Source organism: Catharus ustulatus, chromosome 7, assembly GCF_009819885.2.
Source record: "Catharus ustulatus isolate bCatUst1 chromosome 7, bCatUst1.pri.v2, whole genome shotgun sequence".
In the NCBI taxonomy this organism is placed as follows: Eukaryota; Metazoa; Chordata; class Aves; order Passeriformes; family Turdidae; genus Catharus; species Catharus ustulatus.
The window spans coordinates 7,742,310-7,754,406 of NC_046227.1; the positions used below are offsets into that span (position 1 = coordinate 7,742,310).

At 38.3% G+C, this 12,097-nt stretch overlaps 1 protein-coding gene across 1 annotated transcript; it reads right to left on the minus strand.

Moving 5' to 3' along the window:
• Positions 1-1,925: 1,925 nt before the first annotated feature.
• MSTN (myostatin) lies at positions 1,926-7,052 on the minus strand. The gene is made up of 3 exons (XM_033064241.1): positions 6,600-7,052; positions 4,419-4,792; positions 1,926-2,375 (listed from the first exon to the last, which is right to left on the minus strand). The coding sequence occupies exons 1-3, from the start codon at positions 6,970-6,972 to the stop codon at positions 1,995-1,997; spliced, it is 1,128 nt and encodes a 375-aa protein (XP_032920132.1). The 5' UTR covers positions 6,973-7,052; the 3' UTR covers positions 1,926-1,994.
• Positions 7,053-12,097: the final 5,045 nt, after the last annotated feature.

Genomic DNA, 12,097 nt, shown 5'->3' on the forward strand with positions numbered 1-12,097 from the left:
TCCAAAAGTTTTTAGATTTTTATTTAGTGTGATGGTATTTTGTGGGAAACTAAATTGAAAGTGTATTTAAGGGCCCCAGGGACCTGCTCTGCTGAACTGCATCGGGAGAAGCTGAACATCTGCTTGATGCTCGGACACAGCTTTAGCAGAACTCCTAATCATTCAAAAGAAATTGCAGAAAATCTGTTTGCTTTTAAATTTCAAACCTCATCACTCAGACTTTAAGTTTTAATGTCCTTACATACAAATTTTTAAAAAAGTAAAAAACTCAATACAAAATATTTACCACTGAGGCAGAAAATATATAAAAGAGGAAGGGAAAGAAAAGCAGTTTTGCAATTTTAGGGTGGTTTTACACAAAGGAAAATTCAAAACTGAATTCTGGAATATAACAAAAACGCGCATCACACTAACATGAAGATGTTTTAACAGTGATTGTGTTGTCTTAACAAACACCTGGTTTATCAGTTCTATTTCACATGTGAAATAAAATGGAGTTTATAGTAAATAGATCTTTTTAATTTCAATTAACAATTTTTTACTATAAAGTAAATGTACAGAATTTGTGTGGAAATCCATGTGCTATGTTTACTCAAATACAGAAAATACTTTGCTGCAAACTTTTAAATATAATAAAATGCATTTAATAGCAATCTTTTGTGGTATCATCATTATTTATGAACGTAACATTCAAAATATGGAAATTCAGTTGCAGATCAAAATGACCATAAAAACAGTGACCCAAAGAACCTTATAAACATGTCAACAGCCATCATTTATCCTAGTTGACTCCTACCAATGTAAAAAACATATAAAATGTAGAATAATTATCAACATATGGTTTACTTTGTTGCATTGTTCCTACATATTATTTGTGTTAAAATCCAGAAAATTGTATTATGAAGAGAATATTGGGGTTTGCTTATTAAGCTAAAGTACAGGTTAAAGTAATTATTTTCTTGTGATGAACATATACCAACAGTGATTAAAAAATAAACATTTATTTACAAAATATTGATGCATACATATTACACAAGTCAGTTATATCAAAGTGGTTTTTAAACAATATCTGTAGCAACCAACTATTTGCATTGGTTTACCATAGTGCAAATGGTAATGTTGCAAAGGCAGGTTAAAATGTGTGATTGCAATTTAAGTGTTGTATTTCTCTGCTGCCTTCTGTTTTTCTGTCTAGAAAACTATTCCTTTTCATTTAAAAAAAAAATCTATTTCTTGCGAATGTTGAATAGTTGAATACCTGAGGATAGGGCAAATTTGTTATTAAGCCTAAATTCTTTCACTTATATAACTATCTTTCTGTTTACTCAGCCTGCTTACGTAGCACCATTGCCATTGGTTACTAACATACTAATGAGAAAAAGGAATGGAAACACGCTAAATACACTATGCCATCCCTAATTTCAGGGTTTGTCCATCTATGTGGAATTTCATCTGATACATTTCACAAGTCTGCACTATATATTCAAGTGTTTAAGGATGATTCTGGTGGTATTGTATAGTGGTGTATATGTTACCAGTATATATGTTTCTGTAAATATGATATTAAGTGGAACTGTGAATAAAAGAACCTAAAAGCCTGCTCCTTCTGTCCTCAGGTGAGAAGGAGCTTGCTTTTGATTACCAATATGTACTGAAACCTGCATTTAAATTCGCATCCAAATGACTGAATATTGATTCCCTCATAATGTAAGAACTTGGATTAAATCCTGTGATTTTGATTGTAGCTTTTCTCTTTTGCTGGCTCACAAGCAGCCATCAGGTAATTACATTGTCCTTTAGTTCACGTTCTGTAGCTGGTGCTGGTAGCACACAGGAGGTCGGCAATGCCTTGCGTACGTAACTTCACAGTTTGAAAGACTGGTGAGGGGGTATAACCTTTTCTCTTTTTTCCTTTTTTTTTTTTTTTTTTTTTCCTTTTTTTTTTTTCTGATAGCTTTCATGATTTGTGAAGCAGAGAATCCCACGAAGGAACCTCATGAGCACCCGCAGCGATCTACAACCATGGCAGGTATCTTGCCGTAGATGATTTGTTCTTTGCCGTTGAAGTACAGCATGTTGATGGGGGACATCTTGGTGGGCGTGCAGCAGGGGCCCGCTGAGCCCCTGGGGTTGGCTTGGTGCACGAGGTGGGTGTGCGGGTACTTTTGTAAAAACACAAATTCACATTCTCCGGAGCAATAATTGGCTTTGTATCTTTTAGGAGCGATAATCCAATCCCACCCGAACGCTTCAAAATCCACCGTCAGCGGGTAGCGGCAGCATCGGGATTCTGTCGAGTGCTCGTCACAGTCGAGGCCGAAATCTCTGCGGGACCGTTTTGGTGTGTCTGTAACTCTGACCTCTAAAAATGGGTTCTGTGAGAAGAGGAGAAGAAATTGGAATCATTTCTGAGGTAAGCCCAAGTTCACTAAAAATATGCAAACAATATCTTATTGTTCAAATTTATTATTCAAGTTAATATTCTGAAACAAAGTTTGCAAACAAAATTTGACCTACAATTATGTTTATAGTTATCTCTGCATTTCTCTGCTGTTTCTCTATACAGAGCATTAAGACCTGGGTATTTATCCCTGAAATCACCACTGTCTCAGTGCTAGCATCCTTTAACTGCTAGAAGAACATTTCAGAAATTTGAATGCTGGATTTTTACTTTTGGTGTGGATTTTGTTAGTTTGTTTTAAAGTCCATAATAAGAGCTTTTGTGAGTCCTTCTGAAATTCCCTTAATTAAAATCATATTTAATTCAGCTTTCTGGATATCAAGGAAAGTTTTTTGTCCAGACCAAGGAGGAGCCAAAAGTGGGTCCGCTATTGCTGCCAGGCTTGAATGACTCCACGACTGAATGAATTTGGAGGGGCAGCTAAATATTTTGACTCCTGGAAGAGTCAAATATGGCCAGGAATGTACTTCTGGCAGATCTCTGAGCCATGTGCTTCCTACCAAAGGTGTGTCACCAACTGAGACTAGAAGGAAATTGCAACCCTCACAATCATGAGTTTGAAGAAGTTCACAAAGTTGCTCGCTTCCACACACTTATTTCTGCCCCATGTGTTGGTTTGGCACTGAAGGGGCCATCCCACAGAGGCCATTCCTCAGGAGTAACAGCCCAGCTAACTTTCTCACACAGGTTTCCCTCTCCCCAGATACCTGAGAGCTTTGGAGCTGCTGGAGGTGCCCTTTCCGAAGGTAAATTAAATGGGGAGGTGTTTGTTGAGAAGGACACCCTTGTGCTGGGAGGGGAACTGCTGGAGGGAAGAGAGAAGAGATTTCCTCTCCCATTTTTAGCTGTGCCTCTAACCCTGCTCTGCTGCTGAGATGTTTATTTATAGATGATGATAGCCATGGGTTATCTGTGTCTATCATCATTTGAATGGATGGAGATGGTGAGGACATTCCTGATCATGATATCCAGCTGGCCTGTTTCAAATATGGGGGATCCACATTTATATTGGATGTATAATCAAGATATCACAGAGTTTTTCTTTTAAGCACTTTTAAATTATAAAATACTGCTGTGAAGTTAAATGTTGCATAAATATACTTGGACACAGTGGTCTTTTCCAACCTAAATATTTCTATGTTTCTGTGATCAACAGATTTATCTACTACATAGAGGTAAAAGTAGAATAATATTCTTCATACTTTGTTCTAAAGGAGGTATCACTTCATTGTGATAAATTCAGAAATTTGTATAGGTTGCAGATGATTAGTGATTTACAGAAACAAATAGCGAGGGAAATGCTGTAGTTTCACTTCAGGTGGAGTTGTAGGTACACTTCAGATTTAATTTTTTCATCTACTCTTATAAAAACAAACCAGATATTTATTTTGTACTCTTTCTTATCATCATGACTCTATTTTTGTATCAAGCAGAATTTCTCTATTCAGACATTTCTAATAGGTAAAGAATTTAACATTATGAAGATCTGCTCTCAACTTCATAGAGAGAGGATTTTTGTCACTGTTTATAGAAAATATATGCATAAAGAATATGTAGGAACTCCCTTGCCTTCTCAGCAATACTGGGGGCATCTTTCCTAACCAGTGAAAGAATCTAAAGACTGTTCTTTATGGGGAATAGCTGCTTATTTAGCAGTGTTTGCTCTCAAATTGAAAACAATGTTACTTTGATAGTATCACCCATAAGTAATTGCAAAACCTTTTCTAGTTAATACCTCACAATGTCTCTGAAATACTGCAATTTCTCTCTATTTTTTAGCTAGGGAAACAGAGGCAGATAAAAGCTGTTGATTTTTGGCATGATCAGAGAGCAAAGAATGAAAGAATTGAATATACAGAACTTTTATCATCCATTCCCTAAACAATGCATTCATTTTATCCTTAAAGCAGAGCTTAAATGCTTTTCAGAGAAATGGGATTTTTCTAAATAGACTTACCAATCCATCTTCCCCCGGTCCTGGGAAAGTAACAGCAAGATTCCGTCCGTTCTCATCAAAAGCTTTTATTTCGATGCCTAAATTGGATTCAGGCTGTTTGAGCCAATTTTGCAACACTGTCTTCACATCAATACTCTGCCAAATACCGGTGCCTGGGTTCATGTCAAGTTTCAAAGATCGAATTCCAGTGTATCTTGTACCATCTTTCATGGGTTTAATAAGTCTCAGGATCTGCACAAACACCGTTGTAGGTTTTTGGACTTGCCTCAAGTATATCCACAATTGTGCCTTTACTACTTTGTTATATTGTATTTTAGAGCTAAACTTAAAGAAGCAACATTTTGGTTTTCCCTCCATTTGTACAAGAAAATCAGCTATAAATGAATGGAAAGAACAGATTACTGAACAGGGAACAAGAAAAAAATGCGTATATAAACCTGACTATTTTTTTTCAGACTGTATAGAAAACATTAAAATATGTTATAAAGAGTAGCAGTAACAAAGTGGATTTAACTTAATTCATTTCCTATGGTTTACACTCTACAGCAAGTTTAGTGGGTGTCAATAAAATTATTATTCTGTCACCTACTACCAATTCACTTCTGCTGGTCACCTCCTGAGGACCTTCATAAAGCAGAATAGCAACTTTGCATAAGCTGACTCAACATATGTGTGGTGATCCAGCTATTTCTAATTTACTCCAAAGTCTCAGCCTACTGCAGAACATACAGCCCTGGTCAAACTGCACACTTAAATTTCTTTTCTCAGTGGGAAGAAAATAATTGAGGGGATTAAGATAAGGATCATTTTGTTTTCATTTGAATAATATTAGAGGAAAGTCACGTGCAGTGCTGCGTTCCTCCTTCCTGTAGCCTGTGATGCAGCTGTCATACCTAGTCATGGCAATATCTTTCCATGCCAGGATAAAATGGGTAGTACTAATCCTAAATGGTGCAGGGCTTTAACATTCATAAATCTCATCACTTAAGATACCTGTCTCTTTAGTGCATTTAAAATAGCTCAAGAGCTTTTTATAAGAGGTAGGAAATGAACTCAGAGCAGTGAAATATGACTTTTCTTCAGTCACTGTAACTATGTAGCAGTTTGATTAAAAATAGTTATAAAGCCTTGAACATTAAAGTCTGGAATAAAAGTGCAGGCAGACCTTAGCTTTGTGATAAGGCTGCAGTAAAATAATGCTATTAAGTGCTTATCTTAATAATTACTAAGTTTAAAAATTTCACTGAAAAATTTACTTTTTCAATCTGTGGGTTCATTTTTAATTAATGAGAGCAGCTGATATTATTCTAGTCTGCATATCATAACGATATCTGTAACTGCTAACATGCCTTATATATCCTGTCATATTTTTCCTTTTTGACATCATATTCATAAGTGTTATTTGAAAAAACAGCTGCCATAGTCAAATACTTAAGCTGATGAAGAACATAAGATACTACAGTATTAGCTGTGCAAAAGATACTTGATAGGAGCCATAGCAGATGTTTAGCACTCGGAAGATAACTCAGAATCTGCTCATTCAGTAAATGCCTTCATTCTTCCTTGGCACGATTACGTGAGCTGATTGCTGTAGCACGGACATTTTTACATTTAATCTGTTGCACACATATTTGCTTTAAATATATAGTTTTAACTCTGAGGTGGGTGGTGCTAGTTTATGGGATCAGCAAAGAGGCAAGAATTTAACTCTCTGCTTGCACTTGCTGTAGCATGTTGCAGTTAGATAGGTGTAGTGCTCTAAACTGCATTTCTGTTGATTTCTACTGCTTCTAAAAATACTGACCAGTGAAACTTCCCTCAAAAAAAAATGTAGTTCTCTCGTTATCTGCACTTGTACTTCATATTTGCGAGAGGAAATGCCCCGAGTGCTGCAGACAACGAAGTTGGCTAAACTGCAGATCTCCCTTTGCTCTCTAAGGCAGTGGGCAAATCCTGAGTGCTACAGGGCACACACATTATAAGGAGAGTAAAACAAAGGCTCGCCACACGGTCGTCTGAACCTGGCTCAAATTCTTTAGAAATAATGCTCTCCTCCCTCCCTCCAGCAGAATTCAGCCAGCAGCCTGTTGGGAGAGCCTGAGGAGGAGTTGTGTGGCTCTACAGCAGGGAGATAACTCTCTCGGAGGGGTAGTGGGAGGCGAAAGAAGCAGGGTTACTTACACTCTGTAGGCATTGTGATAATCGTTTCGGTGGTGGCATGATAGTCATCATCTTCCAAAGAGCCATCGCTACTGTCATCTCTCTGCACATCATACTGATCAATCAGTTCCTGCAGTGGAGGAGCCTTGGGTAAAAGTTGTTTAATAACATCCCTGCTAATGTTAGGAGCTTGTTCCAGACGCAGTTTGCTGAGGATTTGAATTTTTATGGCTTCTATTCTGGAGGATTTTGTGTTCTGTCTCCACGTACAAGCATTGCACAGTCCGTCCTTTTCAGCGTTCTCTGTGGGCTGGCCACTGTCATCAAGAGCCACCGGATCAACTGAAATCAGCATGAACAGGTAAATAGAAGCACAGAGCGCTAGCTTTTGCATGATCTCACATTCAGTGCAGCACTTTTCCCTTCTTTTTTTTTCCCCCCTCCCCCTTTCCCTTTCAGTACTAAACAGATCCGTGAAAGCAAATGCAATCTGAGAGACAGCTTGCCACACTGGTGTACCTTATATATTCCAAGGGGGCTTTTTATACTCCAACTTTGATTAGGCTCATGTCGTCAAACCCGACGATTGGTTGCTGTCCCAACAATGAATCTGGCTGTCAGAGGGTAAAGCCCTGTCGATCACAAGTCACTAGACAGCATTTAGTTACAGCCAAGGGTGAACTGATTTATCTGGGTACTTCTCAGAGGATATGCCTTCACATTCTGAAAGGATATATTTCCAAGTATTGTGGGCAGCAGTACTGAAAGACAGCACTGTCATTCTTGAATATTATACCAACTCTGTACTTGTACTATGAATCAAGAGAAACCTTGCTCTAAACTTGCTTTAAGCTTCTACCAATCTTTATGACTTGAAAGTTTGTTCTATTTAAAAGAAAATCCTGGGAGGTTACTTTTAGCAGGCAGGAAAAGAATACTTTAGAAATGCATTGCAAAGAGTACTAACTTATGTTGTTCAACAACTAATATATATCCAGTGGTTCCTATTTCAGATAACCTTACTGGGTTTTCCTATACTCTAGCTAAAGTAGTATTGGAGATTTTGTTCACATCTGACACTATGCAAATGCCTGTCTTAATTGTTTGCCTTTAGCATATACCAAAATCCACAGAACAAATTCTTTACTGAATTAACAATTAGTAATGAAAAATGAAGTTGTCCCCTCTTCATGCTGTCACCAGAATCCTAGGCAGTAAATTAAGTAACTAAGGTATTTTTAAGGAATATCTTTAGCTACTCACTGTAATATTACACAGGAATAGTTCAGCTGGCTTTTTTCATTATTAGTGAAAGCATTAAAAGACTTAAAATATTTAAATCTCTACTGTGTATCTATCTTCTTTTTCCATGTAACCTTTTATTTCTCTTCAAAATGTCTCTGTATTATGCCAGCTTAAGTGAGATCTCTGTGCTTTTTTACTTTCTGCTCAAATACTTAGAAACTCTCATGTCCTGCTTCTATGTTAAAAAATGCAGATAAAATATGCTTTCTGCATAAAGCAGATACATCTCTGTGTGACTGTATACGTTATGGCTTATAAAATCTTACATTTGATCTTAAAATCAAATGTAGTTCACATTTGATGTGCTGTTAGCAATAATTACAGAACTCACAATGTGGGGGAGGAGGGGGCTACTGCTCAACACAGGCTGCATGTCACAGCAAACAGAAACCCTGGAATTGGTATGTATTGTATATACTTGTGTATTTGGAATCTGTGTATTACAGGAAAGGGAAATCCTGGAATTTCATGCAATATGCCAAAGTTTGCCTAAGTTAGGACTGAATTTTCAGTTTCTCATGAAGTTTCTTTTCTTTTTCCATTCTGAGTACACCTGAAAATGTCAGACAAGTGTTTTGCATGTGTTCAAATAGGAAAAATGTTAATATATGTAAAGATGTGGACACAACTCTCAAAAAAAATTTTTTCCTGCCTGGTCATTCATATTCTTCTTGTATCACCTCTCCAGGGCATGCAAATTTACTGTACACCACAGAACTGAGTTTAATATTCAGCTCATAACTAGTGACATAAGTCACGAGTATTGAATTGAAATTGATCATCCAGCCCTGATGTAAAATTGATTCAAGTGATATCAGGCTCACACATTCTAGGCATATAGCTTTAGGGTCAGACCCTGATATTCTGATTTCAGCCAAAACCCATGTTAAAAGCAAGCAGTTTGCTACCTTAGCTCCTGAGCATTTGATTTTTACACAGAGACCAGTGCAGCTACTGTCAGCATGGGGTAACACAAATGGGCCATGGTTCACTGGAACAAGAAGTCAGGAGTTTGCAGTGCAGACTGCCTGCCATGCCTGTAACATCTTTGAACCAGACTCTTAGTGCATTTCAAGTGCTAGATATGTGTTTTTAGGGAAGTTGCATAGGATGATTCACAGTAAGAATCTTTCTGAAAAGCACTGACTTGTTAGTGAATTTTGGGGGGATTTAAGTTGGGGGTTGTTCACTATTTCTAATTAATGGCATAATAAAATTATTTTAAATTATTTCTTTATTTTAAACTACACTTAACCGTATGGCTATAGAAGAGAATCTACCCCAAGTGGAAACTTTGACAGGTACTAGGTTTCATACCAGAAACTGTTTAAGATAATGATCCATCAATAATGATGGAAATAATGATGCAGTCATTGAAATGAAGGTAATTTAGTGTTCCGGCAGACCATGGCTAAAAGCCACTCATGAGAGAGAGGGGCAAGAGGGGTGCTCAGCAGAGCAGTGCCTCAGCACTGTGATCCTCTTGGGCTGTGCTCTGCAGCCACACTGGGACTATGCCTGCTCCTTGTCCTTCAAGTCCTCCTGCTCTGGCTGGCCAGCATGAACAAGGTTCTTTTCCCAGTCCTCTGCAGAGAGTCCATTAATCTGCAAGCAAGAGTCCCCTTGCTCCCTTCTGTGCAGTATTTATTTATGGCTGCAGGACCAAGGCTCTCTCTGTAAGCCCCAGGGAGCTCTGAGCAAGGGCTCAGCTTGCTCTCAGGTGACATGTGGTGGCAAAAAGACCCTGCTGAGCACTGCTGTTTAGGAGGCAGCAATAGCAGCCAGAGTGGTGACACAGGGATGGAGGTGACAAAAGCACCCCAGAATTCACCAGCAACTGCATAACAGAGAGCAATATTTTTTTTCATTTCCCTCAAAAAATGCATTTAATATGTATTCTGAATAACTCTAGGCTGTTAGTAGAATAGTTTTCTTCTTTTCTCCTTGCTGGCTTATTCTTTTTTTCTCTGAAATTAGAAGAATTTAGGAAAAAGCACAAAGAACTGCACTTGATTAGGAGATATTGAAGGATCTAACCTATTTGAAAATAATAATAGAATATGTGATTTATTTTTCTGTCTGTCAGGCATTGTAGAGTTTTTGGAAAACCTGTGATGACTGCAAGTGATGAAAAGTGATGACTGCAGAAGTAGGTGATAGAAGAGAAAAAAAGAAGTGATGAAGAGACCAGGTAAAAGTTGTTCTAAAATTTATTAGACAAAAAAATATTTTAAAAAACCCCAACAACAACAAAACCCTAACACATTATCACTAGCAAAACTAAAGAAGAGTTAAAAATGAAATGCACATCTTACTGAACTTTATGGCATTTTAATATTATCTTTGGGATTTGTGTCATTCTACCCGTTGTGCCTGCCAATAGTGAATAGTATTCCCAATCCTGACTATGAGCAGATGATGGCTCAGGCCCCCAAAATCAAGCACTGCAAGAATGTTCCTTTGTAAAGGAAAAAAAGCATACATCTGTCTACCTGGCAACTTCTCCTCTAGTTTCCCCCTTCCACCATGAGCTTTTGGAAAACCTTTAAAAAAAAGTTTTAAAAAAAGGGAAAAGAAACCAAACCCACCCCTTACAAATTTGATAAAGAGGTTTCAAAGACATGCTGTAACTGCAAGTTCTATGGAAAAACAGTGACTGTGCAGAGGAAAAGGAGATTACTAATGCCCTCCCTGAGGAGAAGGCGAGCAGAGCCCAAGCATTACCCATCCTTTTTGGCAGGCTCTGGTTAGGCAAAGAGCTCAGCGCGCTGCTCGCCCTGGAGCATCCGCAGCCTGTCACCCCTGCCCGGCCAGCAGCGCAGGGACAGCAGCCTGAGAGCTCAGCTGCTTTTGGGGGAGGACCAAATGGACATGGAAGGCAACCAGGACATTTCTGAGAAAAGGGAGAGTTACAGGAGTATGAAGGAGCTGCTTTCCTGGCAGGGGAGGAAAGGGACATGGGTTATAACCCTGCCAGCAACTGGACGACTTCATCCTGCTCTAAGCTACATTTTCAAACACTTCCTTACAGCCTGCAGGACCACAAATTCACTTTTCTTTATTCTGTTGTTCAGATTAAATGAGATAGTTCTCATAGTTGATTCACCTCAGAAGGTAGAACTGGAAGAAACAAAGCAGGTGTTGCAAAACGCACTGTTAACCTGTGATTGCTGTTTATGTTGATGTCAAGTCCTACCTCTGAACCAGTTGGCTTCTCTCCCTGGTTTGCTTATAAGGAGGAGATAACATTCCTCCTGAGCTGCTGAGGAAGGTACTAATTGAGTAAGCTTTCCTCTAACTTTTGTCAGCACAGAGCCTAAATTCAAGAATAGCAAAATGAAATGGGTAAAAAACTCCACTTTAAATCTTTTTGGACTAGACTCATCTCTCTCTCTTTGCTGCTATAAGCTGGAAATAATATTTGTGGAGTTATTTTGTTTGGAACAGTTAAGCTTGAATAGAAAAATTCAGACATCTCATAAAATGTATTGCAGTTAGGGTGTTTAAAGTGCTTAACAATGAGTCCAGCTCACCAGGTGCTTTCTCTTAGCCACCTAAATCACAAGATAAATGCATTACTTTGAACCACAAAACAGATATAAGACCATGTCTATATGTAGAAAGAACTCTTGCAATAACAAAATGCCTATGCAAACATCATCCCAATTACATTATTTAAATGCATCTACTCTAAGGCAAACACAGCCACTTTCAAACTTATTACCATGAACTAAAATACAAAAGCTGTAACTCACACGAGTTCTTGCTCTGGAACAAACGGCCTGAAAGAGTTAGTCCTTGGCTATATGTTTTTTTTCACCCTAAAAAAGTAGTCATATATAACCACCTAAACATTTTACTGTATCAGCTACTGGAAATCAGCTTCATAGATGTTGATGGTATGAATATTTAATTCCCTCAGCTTACCAAGAAAGAAATCCACCTTGGTTTTACCAGCTCTGAGTTCTAGATATCCTATTTCACAAAGGAGAAGAGCAGGTGTGGCTCAGGGTATGGATGCTTTGGTACACTGGCATCTGGATGGTTGTATCCTGCAACTCCTTCTCAACCCCTGCTGGCAGGTGGCTTTCCCATGAAGACCAAGGTGTTTAGTGATTTGGGATTTTGAGTGGTCTCCCCCAAGAAGTACTTGGGTCTGTGGTTTGAGTACCAGGACAAAATGTCACTCTGTCTGGCAGAGCCTAAGAGCTGTG